This window comes from Phalangium opilio, unplaced genomic scaffold (genome assembly GCF_054372755.1).
Source record: "Phalangium opilio isolate 3A_F unplaced genomic scaffold, DU_Popi_V2 ptg000048l_1, whole genome shotgun sequence".
In the NCBI taxonomy this organism is placed as follows: domain Eukaryota; kingdom Metazoa; phylum Arthropoda; class Arachnida; order Opiliones; family Phalangiidae; genus Phalangium; species Phalangium opilio.
Window position 1 is genome coordinate 931,302 of NW_028324170.1, and position 21,603 is coordinate 952,904.

The window sequence follows — 21,603 nt, forward strand, 5'->3', positions numbered from 1 at the left end:
GGTTCTTCCTCTATATGTTTGATGTTCCTCCGTTAGCTGTAATTCGATAAACAAATGATGCAGCCAAACACATTCTTTCGTCGGTATAAATAAGAGAATGAAGTGAGATAACAGGAATTGTACCATGTAGCAAATACAACGTAATATAAGTTGATTTGTCGAGCATGTGATAGTGGTAAAGTTTTCACCATTTCGGCTCTAGAACCTTCTTCACTCGAAGTACGTTTTGTTCCTTAGGCCTAGTACTAAAATTAGGCTTACCAAACTTGACCTAGCTCATCGAGATTTGAAACCAATCAAGATATTTTAAAATTTTAACTTTAAGGTTTAAAGTCAAGTAATTTCATATAGAGCCATCTCAGAAGCCTTAGTCTGACGTCCCCCACTCTATTTTCCCGTAGAACCAAAGCGGTACCAAACATGGCCGCTCACTGTCAAAGCTAAGACCGTGACGTTTTACCTGGGCACTGACGTCACAAATGAGATAGATCTACTGAAAATTTTTGGTTGGTAAACAAATAAGTTCATATAAGTGATTTAGCCATATCATTCCGATTTCTCTGCAAATAAAGAGAGCAAATGACTTTGTTTAGTCACTTCCTTCATTATCACATTGCTCGCCATGCACTAAACACAATCCAAGCTAGTTAATTTCGTTACGGGTGGACAATGGCGCAAGTTTCGATTTGGGACACGCTTTTTTGCCCCCAAGAGATAGCGTATACCGTTATACTTAAAATACTCCCAATGCTCCGCGACTATAGCGTAATCGCCAGAATTCGTGATCGAAATAAAAATACAGAGAAATAAGCCTTGGTCCTTTAGAAGTTTTTAAGAAAAGTCGTTAAGAGGGAAACGCCTCTGGAATTAAGAGATATAAAAATAGAAAAGGATCCTTCTCTCGTTATAATTCTCTATGACGCTGAACAAAGGAATGTACCAAGTAATGAAGGAAAAGATTTCTTAGCTTAAAACTACAAGTGATAAAATGATTCTTCGCAACACCAGATTTCTCTTTGTTCTTGTTGAATTCAAACCTTGACGGATTGATCTCTGTATATTGATCGGAATACTGGCCGTAATTGGAACCAGAGTTGGCTAGAATGTTGGTTAAAATGTTGGCCAGAATTGGTTAGATTGTTGGCTAGAATATTGCACAGACTCAAAATAAGTATTCGTTCTACTTCGAATAGCTAAGTCACTTCGTGTTATATGGCCACAAGAATGGATAGATTACATTCCATAGAGAAAAAGTAACCACTAAAATATCGATAAAGAATTCTGCAAAATCAAATCAAAAATCCAAAGGCCTAAAAATAACCAGACAATATCGAAAAATAAAGTATTGGACTATTGGAATATGATGTAGAATTTTTACCGATATTGGGGTCTTCTTCTTCTAACAATAACAAACAGGGTGTTTCTTAAAAATACAGCGCGTTTTCGATAAAATACAGGGTGTTTCTTAAAAATACAGTGCGTTTTCGATAAAATACAGCGTGTTTTCTATAAAATACAGCGTGTTTTCTATAAAATACAGCGTGTTTTCTATAAAATACAGCGTGTTTTCTATAAAATACAGCGTGTTTTCTATAAAAAACAGCGTGTTTTCTATAAAACTCAGCTCTTTTTTCATAAAACGCAGTTTGTTTTCTATAAAATGCAGCTCTTTTTTCATAAAACGCAGTTTGTTTTCTATAAAATGCAGCTCTTTTTTCATAAAACGCACTTTGTTTTCTATAAAATGTAGCTAGTTTTCCTTAAAATTCAGCTCATTTTCCATAAAATGCAGCTCGTTTTCAATAAATTGCAGCGTGTTTTCTATCGAATACAACGTGTTGGGGAGTGACACTATCCCTTTAAAAAGGCGTGTAAGGAAAGAGATTCGCTTCTATTTTTTTTTTGCAGCTTTCGGAATTCTTAAGAATCAATATTTGGGGTTAAAGAAATCCCTGGAAACGAGCGTCAATCTTTGCTATGTAGTAACTGACCGCTCGACTCTTCGCTTTCTTTCAAACTCTAGGGTGGCTTAGAATATAATTCGAAAGGAAAAAAAGCCGATACTTAGAACACGGGGGAGATCAAAAGACACAACAACACCTACAGGCATAACATCTTTTCATCCTGAACCATTGACTTTGTATTTCTATAAGAGGACTAGCGAAGAAGAAATTACTACCCTTAAACAGTGACCTTCATATACTAGAAACAAATACAGACCCAGCATTCAAACCCCCTATAGGGTTTTTAGATTCTAACGCTGTGAATTTAACTTGATCCTGAAATAATGTCTAATTACTCGTACCACGCGGTTTTCGTGTCACCCTTGTAGTTTTCCAATCCCCTATGGGGTTAGAAGTTCCATGATCGGCTTAAGTTAAGCTTAGTAATTGAAACAAGCTAAATACGTCACCGGAAATGAGATCGAAGAGATTATTAAACGACAGAAAAACCCAGAAGCCCTTTATAAAGACCCAGAATTCTCTTCTTAATTCCAACAGAAGTAATTATCTGTCTTTTCCCTGATAGACAATAAGTTCTCTACAAGTTAATTAAATGAAAAAGGTCAAGAAGGGTCACGCGACCAATTACTACAAGGAAAAATTACTAAGCCTAATTAATGATGTCGTAAATTTTAAACTGTATCAAATGTTTTAGGGCTCTTTACTAAATACGAATCCTAAATCAAATTAAACCAAAATGTATATGGATGGCCAACTATATCTTTGTTTATCTACAACGCTAAGCCTCCCTAGATTAGTTGGAAATTGCTTACGAAGAATGGTTGGAAACAAGTTGGTAAATGTCAAGTTAGAAACCCTCCTCGCGTGCAAACTGAAGACGTCACACTTAACAACAATCAGGTTTTCACTACGATATGTATGATAATTTCCAAGAAGGAAAAATGTAACTTCCAACGATAATAAATTCACAGATCAATACCTCAAGTTCTATTTTCGTTTTATATATCATACTGGGAACTAACTATGTAATATTTATAAATTTGCCTTTATTGATTCTTTCAATTTCAATAAACCTAAAACACGACACTATATTACGGTTTAAAATTGATCTCTATTGTTTCCTCCAATCTTGCATACAGGGATATAACAGACAAATTTATTACTCTAGTAGGACTTGAACCCGCTATTTTATGCCCGGAAGCAGCTTACAATGACAAGTTGGGTCACACTGCCCTCGCGAAAACTCTCTCTCTCTCTCTCGCTCTCTGAACTGACACAGCAAGCAGACTTTGGGTAGGAGTAATTTAAATCCAGATGAATTAGGACTTGGTCGTTGCTACGGAGACGTCCATGCAGCGTCATAATCCTCAATGTACTGTTAATCCGTTTAAAATGGATCTTCAGAATGAATAGGAGGATAGCTCGATCAATTTGCGTGTCCGCTATTGCAAAGGTGAGATGGATTTTAACGTCTTATGTCGAGAGCAACCATCAAGGAATGGTGAATCGATTGATGGTAGCTAACCCTAAATTTCTGACGTTGATTCATAACTCGAGTTTTAATAAACTTGAGGGTGTGATAGCCCTAATTGTCCTCTAAATACTTGCGCCTACATAAGTCACGTATTTAAATGTCATACCAAAAGGGGTCAAGAAATAAGTATCCAAGAGTGACTAGCCCCTCGATCTACTTTTACTGTAACTAAAGTATTCCCTAATGAACCGCGTAAAACATTTCGTTTACTGCAAACAAAATACAACGACACGCACTCAGGGGGGTCCAGAAACGAATCGCGAAGGACGTCGGGTAAGGGTTCGTAAAATCTCCAAGGCATCACCAAGGCTAACGCATTTGGCTAATTGCAAAACGTGGTCCATACGTCCAAAAACTAAAAGTATGTCCATCCAAGACTTTCATTTCGGCTTTACTCGTCACGGATAGTGACCCTCAACAACCCCGAATAGTTAGCGGGAATCGCGAGAGATTGGCAATAAAGTCCGAATGGACGAAGATACCTTGTAGATTTTTTACAACCCACTTCAATCGAAGTCCAATCTCCCAGATCGCTTTACTTTTAGACTAAACGAGATAGCCACAACATAAACAAGTAAAAGTTTCTAAGATGTGGTATTCGTTCTTGTACAAGTTCTTACTCTTATCTAGGTCAGACGTAGCTCACCCCGAGTCCCTGACTTGATGCGGAACTACTTTAATTTAGTTGAAAACACCTACTAGAGTCTGGGAAGAATGTTTGTCTTTACGTAAAGGATCTTACCTAAATAGTTTTACTTTCGCTAAAGTATCCAGCTATAATTAATTGCAATTAACACATTCGTTAAACAATATTGCAAATACTTAAAGACGCAATTAACGTCGAAGGTGAAGAGATATTTTCAATCTGAAGATCGTGCACGGTTAGGCCTAATTCTAAAGTAGACAGGGATAGAATCTTTAAGTTAAGTTTACAAATAGAGTTTCACGCACCCCAATATCGTCTGCTTCACCAAAAAGCCATAAAACTATTCGCAGTTCATAGGTGTGAGCCTAATACGTTCTCAGGTCCCAGATGGGTTCTTAGTTTCACAGTTTTCAATCCATACACGCATGATATCAGCGACCTTTTCAACCGATCCGTGTAGAGAAAATTCTAGGCAGTAAATTCTGCAAATTTTAAATTCCACGGTGTTTACAAAAATTCATTTTTGATAGATTTTGACTTTTTATATCGATCTTGGAAAAATATGAGATGGTCATCACAACCAACTTCCCGCTTAAGTCCATAAGTAACGTAATAACGATAAGTTTGACACTTTCCATTGCTAATTTCCCTAGTGTTACTGATATGGACCATGCAGTTTGGGCAATGAAATACGAGTTGAAACGATGCATAAAAACAAACATACAAATAAATAAATGAGTGTCTTCATAAGATATCATTGAGTGTTATACTTATTACTGTTACGTTACCTAGGGTACGTCTCATACCGTGTCACGGTGCAAGTAGAGTTCCGAGGAAAATCATCAAAAATGCTCATATTTCATGGACACTTCAAAAGTTGCTCCGTCATCCCATTACTTATTTGGTTTTTTTTTGCAGGAGGAGTAAGGAGTAACCGGATATGGGAATTACCATCGACAGGGTTATTATTATAAACCGTGAGTTTGCGCATTGATCGGTATAAGCGTAGTCGTGGTGGTGGTAGTACGCCCAACGACAAAAATGCACAAATCATCAGTAGCATAAGCTTATCGTTTTCATAAGTATGCCTCAATCCTGACTGACTTGCAATCAACGCTAATGAGCTCAAACCAAGATTGCTTTACCCACAGCAAGCTGAACACTAGTTTTGTGGGAGCGTTAATTCACTCTTAAGTAGAGTAGTGATGACTATACAGATAGCTCTAAATCCAAGATGGCCGCCGCCACCAATCTAGGTAGTCATCACTACTAAGTAGTAGGTACAAAGAAAGAACTCTTACCATCTTGAAATTAGGTAATGGGGGCATCCAGAAATCTAACCTAGACCTTCTATAGGGAATAACTTTTGTCATAAATTAACACGCCCACCGCTTCCATCTTTCAAAATGGCGTCCAGAAGATCAGCAATGCCGAATCCATTTGCTGCTAACATTTTGTTAAATATTATACGAGCATAAATATTTGGTTCACTATTTTTTCCCAAGAGAGAAAATTTTGGCGTATCGCCAGGGAAAATGGACCTAATCTTAACCCAGCTGAAGACTTATACGCTATATTCAGACTCTTATGAGGGATTTAAGTTACAATATTGGATAGGGGTAAAAAAAACGGAACTTCTAGAAGCTTTTCCTTCATAAGAAAAGGGGCCCATATTCGAATGGGCCACGCCATTTATTCTCGCTATTCCCCCTAGCTCTTAATAAGAACTGGGGTGGGGACCCCCAAAGCTGGAACCCCACGATATATTTAGAGACCAACGGCGCGGAACTTTTTAGGGTCATTCTTTCTCATAACGATTTTCTATTTTCTAGCTTCTGACAGAGAAAATTGCGCTGGAATAGAGTGTCTTGCCTTTGTAAGTGCATTACACGGATGTTAAGAGCTTTTTCGGTTCTACGCCTGTCTCTGATTGGTTGATATTAATGTTAGCTCTGTTGCTACGTCATAACCGGAAATGGAGGGCTCGGATTCGAACCAACACTTTTGGGCTAGTCTACCTTCGATTCCAGTACAATTTTCTCTGATGTTGATAAGCCTTGGTTGGTTCAATAACCTTTGGAAAACCTATATATATATTTTAGCATTTATTTTTTATTACAATCTCAATTCTAAATTGACATTTCAACAATTATCGATCGTTTAATTATGGTTTCTGAAAACGATACTTGTGATCGAATAACACTGACGATAATCAAGTGAAAATTTGTTCGAATCGACACTCATAGGTCAAGGTCATATTTAGTAATCTCGTTCAGTAACACACGTGATTGGTATTTGTTTTCTTAAGCCTAATTCTCAATAATAGGCTTAGCAAATAGTACGGTTTTTGTTTCATTTAAGCGTAATATTGACTATTAGGCTTAAGGAAATTGTATCCTTTAAATTTAAATATTTTAATCAGAAGTTAATTTTGATGTAATATATTCTTATATTATAACCATTAATTAGTTAGTTTTAGTTTAAAAAACACCGAAAATAGTTTAAATTTCTGTTGAAAAATACGGTTATTAATATTAAAAAGCTCTGATAAAAGGCATTTTTATAATTTTGTTACGGTAATATTTTAGCATAAGTTAATAACATTAAATTATAAGTAGCCATACATTTGAAAGGTTTATACATCAATACGGAACGTACTTGGGCCACGCCCTCCGGGCCAGCTTTGCATAGTGTTCATACACGTTTATAATCCACAACCCGAAAATTATTTGCAATGTACTAGAGAGAAAGAGAGGTAAGGATTTCCCGTGGAAGTCAAGTGAGGTTCGTGGAACTTCAATTCAAAGTTAAATTAACCCTCGCATTCAAAGTGCATGGCTACCCATAGTGGAAAATGTGTAGTTATATCCAATTAAAAACAGCTATACGTGTGTTGACACAATTGGAGCGAAGGCAAATGGACATAACAGAAAGTTTGGAATTAATGAGAGAATTGGCCAACGGAAAAATATTTACTATCCCCCTTGGAGCGTATAATAGTCATACGCGAGTATTCGGACAAACCGAAAATGTTCATTTATCAACCGGGTTTGCACAACGAAATGTACGATAATAATTTCTAATGGTCCAAAAACAAAATTCCTAATGCATTGCCAGATCATTTCCTCTCTATTTTTGTCATAAAGAAATTTAAAAAGGGTAATATTAAAAAAGTAGAGTGCTGATTGGTCGACCATAGAAGCTAGAGAGAAAGCTTTCATTAACCTCCCAAGTGTATCCTCACTTTCCGTTATTTCAATTTGCCTTTGATAAAAGGGTAAGGGGAACACAATACGATTTAGGAGTAGAGATAAATCTAAAGCATTGAATAAAAATTGTAATCTAAATCTTAATTAAGTTTATGTTAATCTACATTATAGATGACGCCTATCTTTACGATTGGGCGAGATTCTAATGGTGGTCGCTGGTATTTAGAATCCGAATTTCCGTTCTTAATTCACTCGTCAATATTGACAATTTCACATACGCGCTAAGCCTAAATTCGTCGATTATTATTCGTCGGTATTAGCGTTCGTTCATACAGTGTCAACCTCGGTGATTTAGTCCAGTCCGGTTCGAAGGGGGAAAAATATTGTCCTAAGGCGATTTAGGCAATTGTTCCGTGGGCATAACCGTGTCCGCCGCAAAATGAGAGATGACATTTTGATTGGCTAAAGTAATCGCGGCCGAAATGGCTCCCGTTGGTGGGTCTATTCCCGGTGAGTTGGCCAAAGATTCGGCCGAATCGTGTCGCCATTCCAAACTAAATGATTCACCGCCGGGTGGCCATTGGCTACCGCGATCGCTGTAACTGGTTTCCAAGAAATCATCCAGGACACCACCGACGCTCCCGCTGCCACCGCCATGACGCGTCTCACGTTGCGACGACGTCGACCGACCTTTGGACGTCATGACGTCTCCCCGACGTCTCTTATTCCAGACGTACTCGGACCGCCACCAGTATCTAGAGGTCAAGAGAGACATACGCGGACCTCCGTGTCAGAATCAAACAAACCATCTTTCTTAAAGACAATTACAAGCATAAGGATATGAAAAAAAATAACCACGAGACCACCATTAGAATATATACGTTTCGTGCACTCACTTATTCACGCACTCGCGTTGATTGATTACAAGAAACAAGTTCGCATTACCCAAATAAAGGTTAAATTTAAACAGCCAAATCTTTGCACGTGCGTTACCTTGTTATCTTAAATGATTAATTACGCTGATACATTGGGTTTTTGTAGGTACGCATTTAATTTTAGAATCTATTAATATCGGTTGGTTTAAAACATTTCCGGCGTTAGATTCGAGTTTGTGCTACTATCCCTTTTTAAAATTCCAACCCCAAAGACAAGATTTGAAGGTTGTACCGCTACCCCTTTAGAAGATAAGGTCTCGGCTACAAGCTTACACTTTGAAGATAATCCGGTTTCCTGGGACTGTACGGTAGGTACGCTTATGACGCGGTTGTTGTTGGGTCCCTAGTAAAATTTCGGGTCTATCTAGCGTGCTAGTACCTACAAGCAAATCGATACGGTTGAGAACACAAAGGAATTTTAGCTTCGGGAGCTGTAGCGCATGATTTTGAAAACCCCCCGAAAGCCGACCGCCGGCTACAGATAAGAAAAATGTTGAAAAATAAAAGTTTCAAAAATAGGGGTGTGTTTTGGGGTTGAGGTAAAAACCTGGCGATTAAACGTCTCCCGTATTTATGTGTATTTATAGGAGGCGTAGACTTACTAGCGGAGGTTCAAAAGGTTACCAGGTCACGGTGTTTAAAATATACCGTCCGTGGTGGTAATAAACAGTTAAGTTTGTGCTATACTGACCTATAATTATTATACTCAGTCTGTGTTACCAAAGACAAATAGAAGAAACAGAAAGTGGTTTTATACTGGGGAGGTTAGAAAACCTATAATGGTTTACTATGCACTACAATCTAGTCTTGATCTCTTTCCCCTCTTGCTTCTTTGGTCAATCAATCAGCGCTCTGCGTTACTCAATATTAGCTTTTAATATTGTGAAAAACATAATTGTTTGCCTGCTGCACACTCTCTACTATTATTTCTATTCACTTTTGGTAATACCGACCCAAAACTGTTGCAATAAATCTGGGTTACATCAAACTTCGAAAACCATAAGTAATTAATTCGTATCAGATGAAGGAATGTTAAGGAACCATCAATTAAGAAATACCAGTGATTTCTTTCACAAGAAACAAGAGGAGGCGTGGTCGAAAAGGATTGAGCAAAAGAATAAAAAGTTTTTTTGATATATTTACGAAGATAAAGGGTTACGATGGAGTGACGGGGCGTTGCAGGAAAAACAGCTTTGTTTCCTAGAAATATAACTTTCTCCCCGAAACGAGACCACTCCCTTTTCAACCTCATTTCAACAAAGGGGCCAACCACAAAAGAAGAAATTGCGTTTTTCGTTCTTGGAAATAATCATACACTTTGTAACTGTAACATTTTCGTTACAACTAGTATTATAACACGAATGTTTTACCGCTCTCGTTACTACTGGCTCACTTTCCGTTATTTAAATTTGCTTTTGATAGTAATTTGCTTATCTACCAGACCATAGCGAGCAAGGCCGAAGCAACATCGCCGACCATTAATCAAATCGTTTCCTGTGATAGACGTTACTGAATTTTAATTTCCGAAATTTGCAAAAAAAGGCATTTGACCGAGCTAGTTTCGAATTTAGAACCACGCACCAGCAGTCGATATTATCATGGACAGTAATTCTCAAGAGGACCAGCAAAGAAGAAAATATTTTTAGTGACTCATATTAACATATACAGTGAGCTCAGGGGGATTACGTTAATTTCATTTACTTTCCCCTTCTACCTATAAACGGTGATTACGTTTAAATATACAGTGACCTTGATATTCCACGGAGTTTCTGATAAGCCTGCCATAAATTAAGGGGGATGTTCTTTGGGTGCACGATTTTGAGTCGAAAATGTAACTTCTATCTCCATTTTGTTTGCCCTAAGGGACACTGTTTTCGGGTTATGATTTTAAGAGGGTTTTACGGATGACCCCCTTAAATGTAATTAAGAATCAGAAAGACAATGAATGATTTCTAATTTAATTAAGGGGTTATCCCTAAAATACTCAAATCATAACTCGAAAACAGTGCCCCTTTTGGCAAAATGTAGATAGAAGTTACATTTTCGACTTCCCAAAGAACATCCCCCTTAAATTATGGCAGACTTATCAGAAACACAGTGCATATTTTTGTATTTGTAAGAAATAAAGCTGTTTTCCCATCCCTTAGTGGTTATTGTAAGATCCATGATTTTATAAGCAGGCCCCCACATCGATCTCTGCCTATTGCTCTGGGGAAAAATGTTGAAGCACCATTCTCTAGACTCTCCAGACTATAGAGCCGATGACGTCCAGACAATAGTATGACCCTGTTGGACTTTTCTAACCACGCCGCAGCTTCAATTCTATGAAGAGTAAATCCACACAACTGAGCTAAGTAAAGAACTAAGCGCATTTGGCAACCTTTTGTACGTACGCGTTTAAGCTTTGACTGTTCGAATAGAATGAAGTAAGTTAGAGCTCTAAATTCCTTTTAATATCTTTAATACTAAAGAGAGAGAGTCCCCCTGTTTCAAGACAGGTTGGAAATCTTCGTCTCCAAACGCCTTTGGTTTTACGCGAGGAAAATGTTTTAAAGATTTACAAGACGTTATACGGCGGGGTTACAGTCATATTTTACTAGATAAATGCTTAACCTGGAGACGCCGTCTTTTGCAGCTAATGAGCTACATTAAACCGTGTTCTATGAGCAATTTGGAGTCGAATATGTTACGATTTTGAGTTGAAAATCTTCTATGAGCTGTTTTGAGTCACAAATGGTATGTCAAAAAAGTTCTATGAGCGACTTTGAGTCACAAATGTTATGTCAAAATATTCTACTAGCGACTTTGAGTCACAAATGTTATGTCAAAATATTCTACTAGCGACTTTGAGTCACAAATGTTATGTCAAAAATTTCCTATGAGCTATTTTGAGTCGAAAATGTTCTATACATCTTAGTCGACATTTTGCCATAAGAGCCATCCTAAACAAGTTATGATTGGAGTGTTCAGCTCATAACGAAATAATTTACGGCGTAGTCTTTAACTAATTAACAGATAAAACTCTAATTTACTCCTTGGGTTATAAAGGGGTTGTATTGTTGCTTCTATAAGCGTATTTACCACCAAGATCCCCCGATGGAACTTCACAGTTATTGGATAAAAATGACCCTGCGGGGGACAGAAAATAAAATTTTGCAAAAAGGTACTCGGCGATAGGCGCGACTTCTTCGGCGGTGTAGGCCCGCTGCAGTACTGGAACAAAAGATAAACAATCTAGCAATGTTTATCTTAGCGCTTTTCGAAGCTATTCTCCATCTCGGTAACTTATAAGCCGATGAAAGCCCGTGGGAACTTGGGCCGACAAAACTCCCAACCACTTCTATAAGGACACTCTCGAAACTAATAACAAATGAAGCCTTTCAGAGGTAATTTTTCTTGACAAACTCATCCAAAGGCCAAAAAATAAAAATAATTTTATATACGAAAAATACCTGACAATTTATATTAATAAAAACCTGTATGAATATTTATATCAAAAGCAAATATACAAATAATGTTCAGAAAGTAAGGTTTTAGTGAATTCCCAATATGAGGACCAATCAGTGCCCTACTTTCTTTAATATTGTCCTATATTCATTAATACATTTTGGCTCTTTTAACTGCCTCACTTTAGAAATTTTCAACTTGTCTTTAATCTTAGAGTGTCGACTCACTTATAGTCATTATAAATTAAAATTAAATAAACATTTTTCTTTAACGGGTAGCTAGCTATAAACATTTCAAAATGTTTATTTTTCAGAATATATAGGCATAGATAAAGCAGTTATTTTCTTAGCCCATTTTTCAGCGTATCAAAAGGTGTTAAAATATCAGCCTCAAATCAGTAAGAAATTCTATTTCGCTACGCCAAATTTCCTTTTCTAATATGCGCAGTTCCAACTGATCTACGCAACTGTCTGACAATCCCATTTTTGTAGGTCAAAATGTCTATTTTCAGGATATACTATATAGTTATAACTAGACATAACAACAAATATAAGCCATTCAAATATTTTCCTCGAAGTTGATTCACAGTTTCTTCGCCAATATTTACAGTTCTAATTGCCATACGCGACTATTTGCTACGCAATTTTGCAAAAAGGGAAACGTGTATTTTACAAAAATATATCTTTAAACTGCAATTTACGCAAATTTAGGGTAGGAAAGGGTTACGAAAAAAGCTTTTAAGGAACTTAGAAGCAAATTTACACTCGCTCGGATATGTTTCCTACAGCACGCAATTTCCGTGTTCGGGAAAAAAGCAATTTTGGCAGCACTTACTCCCAAAAAAAAGAGACCCCATCACTCAACGAGGATCAAGGAGACCTGGTATACTTCCAACAACGTCAGTAAGATCAATTTAAACGATAAAAAACAGACGTGGATGTATAAAACAACCTTAAACTGACTTCACTTTTATTTTCATTCTTCAAGAAAGAAAATTAATTCAAGTTTACTTTGCTATTAAGATCCTACTAAAAGTATATTATCATAATTTGGGAATTGTAATTAATGGTTTCCAAAAGTCTGATTTTCTTAAGGCGAAACAATGATGGGTGTTTGGACAACAAAGACTTTAGATATGGGTTGAAAGAAGGACTTAGTAACGTTAAAGGCCTATCTAAGGTCTTTGCTTCCAATGTTAAATCTTAACCCTATTTAAAACATGCGCCCTCAGACCTTTTGGGGAGATTCTTGAATGATTTACTTATTTTCAATATTATTGGATGTAATGAGTAACTTCATGGTAAAAGGAAAAACCGTCTCAAACACGTAACGCTCGAATTTGAATATTTTAAAAAGCTATTATTGTACTTTTCATCTCGAAAGTGTAAAATGCGTGCCTTGAATTTTAGTTACGTTATTTAAATCTAATTTCTTTTGTTTTGAAAATTTCATCAGAAAAAGTTCATTTTTATCATACACCGCATATGAAAATCAAAAACCATAAGGTCATAAGATATGTTCACCATAAGTTTGTCAATGGTTACAAACTGGAGCTTGTCATGAAGTAACGTACGTCATAGATTCGAGGTAAAGCGACTCCTGGTGAGGCGTTGTCAAATTGGGGCTTAGTAGAGACTAAATAGGAAGATGGAAGTCCTGCAAAATTAACCACCGAGTGTAGGACTTCAATTCTCGCTTCCGTTGTTCTGCTAGAACTAGCTCGAGCTGTAAGTTTCGAAGTATGGGTCGTGGTCATACTTATGGAACATATCACTTATAAACTTATGGTATAGATCATTACATTTTACAGAAACCCAAGTAAAAAAAATAAAATAAAAATAAACCGGAAGCTTGTTACTTACCCACCCTGAAGTCTTCTAATTTGGTCCCGTCGTCGGAGCCGTTGGGCCCGATATCGTAATGCGCAGATAATTGCGAATGCCAGAACTGGAAAACTGAAGACGCAAGATAGTATCGGGATCACGATGGGTCGAGCGTCCAAAGACACTGCAAAAGAGAATCAATATAATAAGCAAATAAAACAAGAACTTAAGTTATAAGTTCACATATTACATTATTTAAAGTTAAACTTTGGAATTCTAAAGATTACCAGCAAAGAAAAAATTATTTATCTTTTTGCTGCTCAAATTACCATACACAGTGACATTAAGGGGAATAACACTTAATTACTTCCCTCTTCCACGAATATAGCTTTAAACAGTATATCGAGTGACCTTGATATACCAGAAGAGAGAAGAAAAAACCAGATAAACTTTTAACGTTCCCCTTGCACGCGTCTTACTTCGAACAGCGAGTCAATTCATAAATTACATTTAAAATAAACAAATTAATTATTTATTAAACCCTACAGGGTTAATAAGATCCTTGCGTAATGTAGCGTATACTGTACTTGTATACTGCACTGTCGAAAAGTCATCGCTTTAGTTGGCTCTTTGACATAATTACACAAATATAGGGGTTGAAAAGTCGACTCTGATTGGAAAAAATAGCGACTGTCGGGAAATTATTTTTTTAAAAAAGGAACTATTCAAGGAGACGAAAAGAATTGTCTCGAGGGTATAGAGACAGTGGTAGGGCTTTAAAAGGAATCAAAACGACGCTTGCGCAGATGAAGAAGAAAGAAAAAAAATTATAAGAAAGAATATAGTGTCTCGCGTATGCACTTGAAAGAAATTGTTTCGCTAAACGGACCATAAAGGGATAGTCTGACATTAAATTTCGTCTCGTAACTTTTTCTATAATATACAATATACATAGTTGCTTTCAGACTAGGAGAATTGATACCATTTACACTGCAGGAGGACACGCTACTTGGTATACTGCACTTTGTTCGCCAGTTAGCCTGGGTTCCTGGTGTAAATGGTATCAATCCTCCTAGGTTGAAAACTATGTATCTGTCAAAATTAAACTTCACTATCCCTTTAATGGATTTTTCAAAACTAAAATAAAAAAAAAAATAGAAAAATAAAAAAAGAAGAACATTTATACGCTTGAAAGAATTTAATTTAAATTTTTCGTATTTTAAACCAAAGCCCAATGTTTTCAACCATTTTGGCAAAACGTTCATATCATGGTTTTAAACAATTTCTCAGAAGGCGGTTTTCCTTTGTACATTTAAACAGTAATCACCTTGACATTTAGAATAACCTTGATATACTAGACTAATACTAAAAAAAAATCCCGAATTGTTTTACCAAGGAAGCTGACATTAGTTTTGCTTGGACGTTAATTTTCATTCTTAAATGGTACTAAAAGAAGGATTTAAATTAGAATAAATTATTACCATCTTGAAATTACAAAATTGTGTCTAACTGAACACCCTAATTATGGAATAACATTGTTAATTGTACATTTCAACTGTTAATAATCTTTTGTATACTGGTTAATATTTCTATCTTCTAGCTGGGATTTATGTTATATCAAGAAGCGATATCTAGTTTACTAGGGAGAAGGTATAAATTCGCCACATTTCCAGCTTGATCTCCAGTCCAAACGTAGCCTGTCCGGATTTAATCCCCGCCGCCTCTAAATTACAACCACCATCTCATTGGTTCTTGAAAACTCACGTTAGCGCGACGTGAATGACGAAAATTACGTATTTTCTGACTGAGGAGAGTGTAGCGAAATACCCCGGCCTCCTTTTACGTCCCCCCCTTGTATTTTGAAAGGAGGACTGGGACTATGGCACGGCGCGAATACTTAGGCATCTTATAGCTTCTCCCTAGTAAACTAGATATCACTTGTTGGTTCTACATAAACCTTTGACGTAAATTTCCACGCCCCTTTCCCCCCCCACGCTTCCATCTTTCAAAATGGCCGCCCAGGAACTAAAAAAAATGTCCATCGCTACTAGTTCATTCATTAAACCTTTCCCAGTAAAAATCATCACATCCGTTTAACTTAACTGTTAATATTTACTAATTGAAAGTAATCATTACCAATTGTGTACCCCGTAATCATAAGTTATTTAACAAGATTAATTCGACTGAACTAGCAATGTTTTATTTGTCATCTTTTTGTTTGAAAGAAATTAAAATTTACGATGCGTGAATCTTTACGAAAGAATTGATTAAGCCTCGGTTGTCAGCATCGGATGATTTATAAGTAACACAGCCAAGGCTTAAATAAAAAAGAACTTCGATATGGGGAATCTCAGTTAGGGTTAGTTTCTGGTCTACTGAATGCAATCTCTGGAATGCGCGTGCCGCCGAATTTACGAGTGTACGACGAAGACTACGTCAGAAAACGTTAAACTTAATGCATATTTAATAAGGCGTAAAGAAATTGCCTTATTTATGGTGGTATGTTTTTACCAAGGGGCTAGACACTCTTAGCTGTGTCTATAATTTTGAAAGGGATTCGTCGTATTGTAATATTAGGAGTGGTTTACACCTCGATTTTTACACTCTAAAAATGGAGTAGAAAAAATCCATTTTACGACTGACTTCTGAATATACAGAGTTTTAAAAAATAAACGTGTTTCCGATTGAAGTTACTGAGTTATTAATATTTATGCCCAGTTTATTTTAAAGAAAAAGGTCAATGTAGAATTTTCTTATTTTTTGGTAGTCGAAGGTGTAAAATATTTTTTTGATACGAACAATTAAATACATGTAAAGTAGATGACGTCACATTTGTGTATGAGTAGTTTTTCTTGAAAAGTAACTGGAATTTTTAATTAAATTCGCCCGTTTTTCAATATTTAGAATTTTTTTTTTCAAATTGTATGCACCGGAGTATTGCGTTTGAGCATTTTTACAGGGGCACTATTGAAAAAGCATTACGAGCTTTCAGCCTGCAAGATGGCTTCTCCTCAAAATACCCCAAACTTAATTAAATATATATAACTAATTTAATTTAAAATTAATTAAAGAAAATCAAACAGAAAATTAATAAATAAAGGTAAATATGCTAAGTTAATTAAGGTTGCCAAAGAGTTTCAATTTCAAACTTCCCTGATGGTATAAATTCATTTTCCTTAACCAATTTCACGTTTGTTTGTTTAAACTAAAGTCTGAATGTTGTGGCTAAATATTAATATTGCACTATGAACTTAATGCTAGTGCTATTATACTAAAATTACCTACCAACATTAAATTTCCTTACATTCAAAATCACAGACGTTTTCAAATACTATGGCAACCCTGACTCAAATAATTAATATTCATTAGTAAGTCATAACCGCTGCACTGAATAAATCTTTAATTGGTTATAACATCATCTACTCCCAACTTTGTTCCATATCCATATCTAATTTAATTTAAAAATTGCGACTAATTAATTTCAAAATCATTCTATATATTCAAAGGAGTTGAAAGCAATTTATTTATAGCTCTCGAGTTCTATGGTCGTAGCTAGGCGTTGACCAAACGTGACATCATCAAGAAGGAAGAAGAGCTTAAGCCTAATTACCAACCTAGTTGCATTCATATACGGGTATCACACCTACCTTAACTTCTAAAGATACTCGAGATCCGTCTGCGGATTCAACCTAACCCGGATAGAGAGAGAGAGAAAGAAGCACTAACTAATTACATAAGGACCTACCCTAAAATTACCATGGACTAAAATAATGATGTCCTAGTTTGAACCACACCTCATAACGAACGACATAATCTACATATTTCGCAATAAATTGTAGCATTTATTTTACTTATTAGCAAAAGCAAATGGCATTTACACAAAGTGAACCTGTATAAGGACATCGAAAGCTAGGTGTATTCAGCTCGCGGATGAATACTAGAGTAAGTTTGCAAGCAAACCGAAAATGTTACATTTACCGGTCTAACCAAAGAAGCTAGAGAGATCAAGACTTGATTGGAGAACGTCTTAAACCAGACTGGAAATACACTAAAGCCAAACCCTTAGAGTTCACTTTCTATTTTTTCTATCTACCTTTGATATCACATTTTGAAATTCGAAATAGGTTTTGAGCAAAATTGTACTTAAAATTCAACTGGAACACGAGCCTTCTGTTTGTTTATATTTTAAACAACAGTAGCAACTAGTTACAATCCCTTTTTGAAAAGGGGGGAGGGTACCACCTTCGACCTCAAAACTACGCCCTAATACGATTGAGATCGGTATACATCTTCGTCTATTCACGACACTAATCTTTAATTAACTAAATAGCAGAAGAACTAGAACGAAATTGGTCAAGTTATCGTTTGAGAAACACCTTAGAGATTATCGAGTATCCCAGTATCCTAAAACTACTGGAGTATGTCCATTTGTAAGCAGTCTTTAGCTCAAGCGAAGCAAACGTCAAATGTCATCCCGTTGAGGGTTGTATATAGGACATGGTTGCCAGCCCTTCTTGACAGATTAAAGTTAGGGAAGTCAAACACGAGGGAGTTGTCACATTTCAACGGATTTCAAAAGGACCAAAGAAGTTTTTTTTTGGTTACAGAAAATGAATAAGCGTGAACTTACAAGAGGAAGTTTTAACATTTCAAATGACCTTTGTATTTATTTTGTAGTTATAAAAGTGACATTGCGATTCTAAAGAGGATCAGCAATGAAGCGAACCGGGTTCGTAGCAAACTTAGAGGGAATAAATTTATTTCCCTCCTTTCCATTTAGTCTCCCTTGAACCAGGGATTAACTTTGAAATTTCAGTGGCCTTGAAATACCAGAAAAAATATCCTATTTTCGCCCCTCTCGTCTAACTTTAAACACTAATCGCTCTGAAATTAATTTATTTTGAGTCACCTTGACATACCAGAAGAAAAAAAAAATACAGATGCTAATGTTTTACGTTGCCCATTTGTGCCAGGTTCTAAACAGCGAGTTCTAAAACTAAATGACCTTGATACACTCGAATTCTAATCTCAATCTCTCACTGACAGCTCAAAGTATCGCCTTCAAATTATTTAACACCACCGTCTTCGATAATTTGCATAATGAAAAACCAAGACGGTGACGTAGTTTTATCCCCATAAATCAAATACACTCTAAATATCGATGCAAAGGAATTTTATAAATAACTTAGTGACATTTAAAATGCCGTCAGAGCACCAATTGATGTTATTAACCATCCATTTTTCCTATATAAAAGTAGATATAAAAATGTGTGTTCAAATAGAGTGGTCCTTTACCAGTACCGGGCAGGCAGTACTGCCAAGCTTCTAGCGTGTTTAAAAAGAAAATCGAAAATCGGGAAAAGCTTTTAGTTGTACGTAACGGTTAGGCTAAAACCGTTTCTAGCCTAGCTCTCTCTCCCTCTCTCTTAGGGAAAAAACCCTTTCCCGTGGCAAAATCACTATTTGTTTTCGTCAGCGCTTTTTTTTGCCAAAAATAGAATATCAAAGAAAAAAGAATCGATATTTTTCAAATTTTCATTTATAATAAGATGCGTTCCATAAGTTAGTCACTGGTAACTTAGAAACTGGAGCTTGTAATGAAGTGAATGAGGTAGGTCAGAGATTCGAGGTAAATCGACCCCTGGTGAGGCGCTGTCAAGGGCTTAGTACAGACTAATAGGACTAGATGGAAGTCCTGCAAAATTAACCACCGAGTGAAGGACTTCAATTCTCGCTTGTCGTTCTCGAACTAGCTCGAGCTGTAAGTCTCTCAGTAGCATTACGAAGTGTCATACTTATGGAAAATATCTTATAAAATTATGCTGATAGTAAGTAATATCTTGGTGACGTGTATCAATCTGTCATGTTTTATGCAAACTTATCATATAAAAGAATGAAATTTTTAATTACACGTAATTTTAATAATAAATATCCATCAATACGTCTGACAGTAACGATTTTGGCTCGCAAACATGATTTGTTAATGTCACACCGAAGCTACCGTATATATGCATATGTAATGAGGCGTAAATGAAGGATGATTATGAATGGAGTGGAAATAAGCCTCTGAAGCAATGGTAATTAACGTAAGGGGAATATAAAGACTTACTAACTTAATTAATTCAATAAATTAACTTATTTAAATATCGCAATGTAGGCCTACTTAATCTTAAGACAAAACATTGTTTCGAAATCATAATATAACGCCATTTCTACTTAGAATAAACATACAGAGTTAAACTTAATATACAGTGTGTTTATAATAATCTTAACTTGAAAACAGTGGCCTGGACAGCAAAATTTCATAGAACATTTTCGACTCAAAATAACCCAAAGAACATCCGCCCTTAATTTATGACAGACTTATTAGAAAGAAACACACTGTATATTAAATTTTGAATTTGCAATTCATATTTGTAGAAAGTTTCCCCCAGAATAATTTCTGACGTCAAACGTGCTGTTTACTTTTTAAAACGCCAATTCAGATTAACATTACTTCATATAATTCATGGAAAACTGAGAAGATTGAGTAAAAATAGAGTCAAGGATAACTAGATTTCGAAAAACACTTCTGCACCCTACCCTATTTTTAAACATTTTATGATGCCATAAATGTGATATAACATCGTATTTTTGCGTTTATATCGGCATTCTTCTAAAATGGGTACCCGAATCTTGACCCCTATTTGCGATTGAATTTCAAGGTCGTAATGAATAAACTAATTAATATAGGGTATTAATTACAATTGTTTAAATCTTATTAGAAAAGACTTCAACTTTTACTCCATCAACAAGGATCTTAAACTTTGTAGGGTATGAGAAAACTGGCCAATTTCTTGCAATACAAAAATATATTAAAACGGAACTGTATGCACTCGCGAGAGATTGAGATTAACGTTCTAGTATATCAAGGTCATTCTAAATTTAATTCTTAGAACTCACTGTTTAGAGCTACGCAAGCGTGGGTAGGTAAAAAGTTAGGATCCGCTTCATCTGGTATACCAAGGTCACTTAAGGAAGTAATAGAAATGACCGTATTCCCCTAACTTCACTGCGCTTGGGTTGCAAAAAATTACTTCCGCAATAAGCCCATTGACATGAAGTGCAATTAAGGCGCATAATGGGAAAGATAGCGATAGAAAGGTATCTGGTACACCAAGGTCAGTTGGGGAAGTAAATGGAATTGACGTATTTCCTTAACCTCACTGTGCTTGGGTTGCAAAAAATTACTTCCGCAATAAGCCCAATGACAAGAAGCGCAATTAAGGTGCATAATGGGAAAGATGAGCGAAGAAAGTTACCTGTTGGTCTGGGGTTTGGATAAGTTGGTCTAAATCCTGGTGGTGGAAACTTGGTTGGTTGCGCAACGGCGGCGGTAGTTGCTGCGCTTGACAAGGTAGCTGCCAGCGTGCTCGTATCATTATCGGATCCCGCGTTGGAAGGCATCTTTCGAAAGGAACCATCGATGGGTCAAGGAGCAGTCGCCGGAGCCCACGACGCTGGGTCCGAGCGAGACGTCGACCGCGGCCCACCGCAACATCCTCCGTCCATCGACTGACCCCACGCGCGCGCTCCACTAACCGGAAACCAGGCAAATCCGATAAAAACAAACGGACACGAAATACTCGCGACGATACGATGCTACTATCCGTTCGTTTGCCTCCTCGCTTGTTGACGATCTAGTGTCTTCGAGGAAGGATGCTGTTGTTACGTACGCTTAGTACGAACGTCAACTCCGCCAGCGCGCGCCGTTTCCTCGAGGCGAGTCGGCTCTGCGGATAGCCTAGCTCGCTGGCTGCCAGGCTGGGCTACCCTGGAAAAATTCGATCTCTATTCAGCGTTACTCGCGCTTATGGTTAGGTTACGGAAACACGCCGAAAATAGAGGGAGAAACCAACCACTGCTAACAATCCTGAAACTCCTCCTCCTAGCTTTGAAACTTCCTAGCTACGTTCAATAACCCTCAACGGTCTCAGTGTTGATTTTTATTTAGTTCAATGTTTTCTTCACGCTTCTAGTTTTCATATTACGTTGCATATCAGACA

The 21,603-nt window shown here is 36.7% G+C and overlaps 1 protein-coding gene and 1 long non-coding RNA gene across 5 annotated transcripts in view; one reads left to right on the forward strand and one right to left on the reverse strand.

Moving 5' to 3' along the window:
• Window positions 1-21,603, reverse strand: part of LOC149673523 (uncharacterized) — a 42,503-nt gene that overhangs the window by 5,851 nt on the left and 15,049 nt on the right. For 3 of the 4 annotated variants that reach the window (XM_089839099.1, XM_089839098.1, XM_089839097.1), the window contains 3 exons: window positions 21,457-21,572; window positions 20,860-21,371; window positions 13,598-13,742 (listed from right to left, as the gene is read on the reverse strand). In XM_089839099.1, coding sequence (XP_089695225.1) covers window positions 13,598-13,742; window positions 20,860-21,004 — 290 coding nt within the window. In that variant the 5' untranslated portion in view covers window positions 21,005-21,371; window positions 21,457-21,572. Of the gene's footprint in view, window positions 1-6,240; window positions 8,109-13,597; window positions 13,743-20,859; window positions 21,372-21,456; window positions 21,573-21,603 lie in introns of those variants that run through there. The other variant, XM_089839100.1, reaches the window with a different exon arrangement.
• On the forward strand, window positions 10,402-13,677 carry LOC149673524 (uncharacterized). Its single transcript, XR_016366866.1, has 3 exons — window positions 10,402-10,714; window positions 10,787-13,462; window positions 13,546-13,677. It is a non-coding gene; the product is annotated as an uncharacterized LOC149673524 (long non-coding RNA).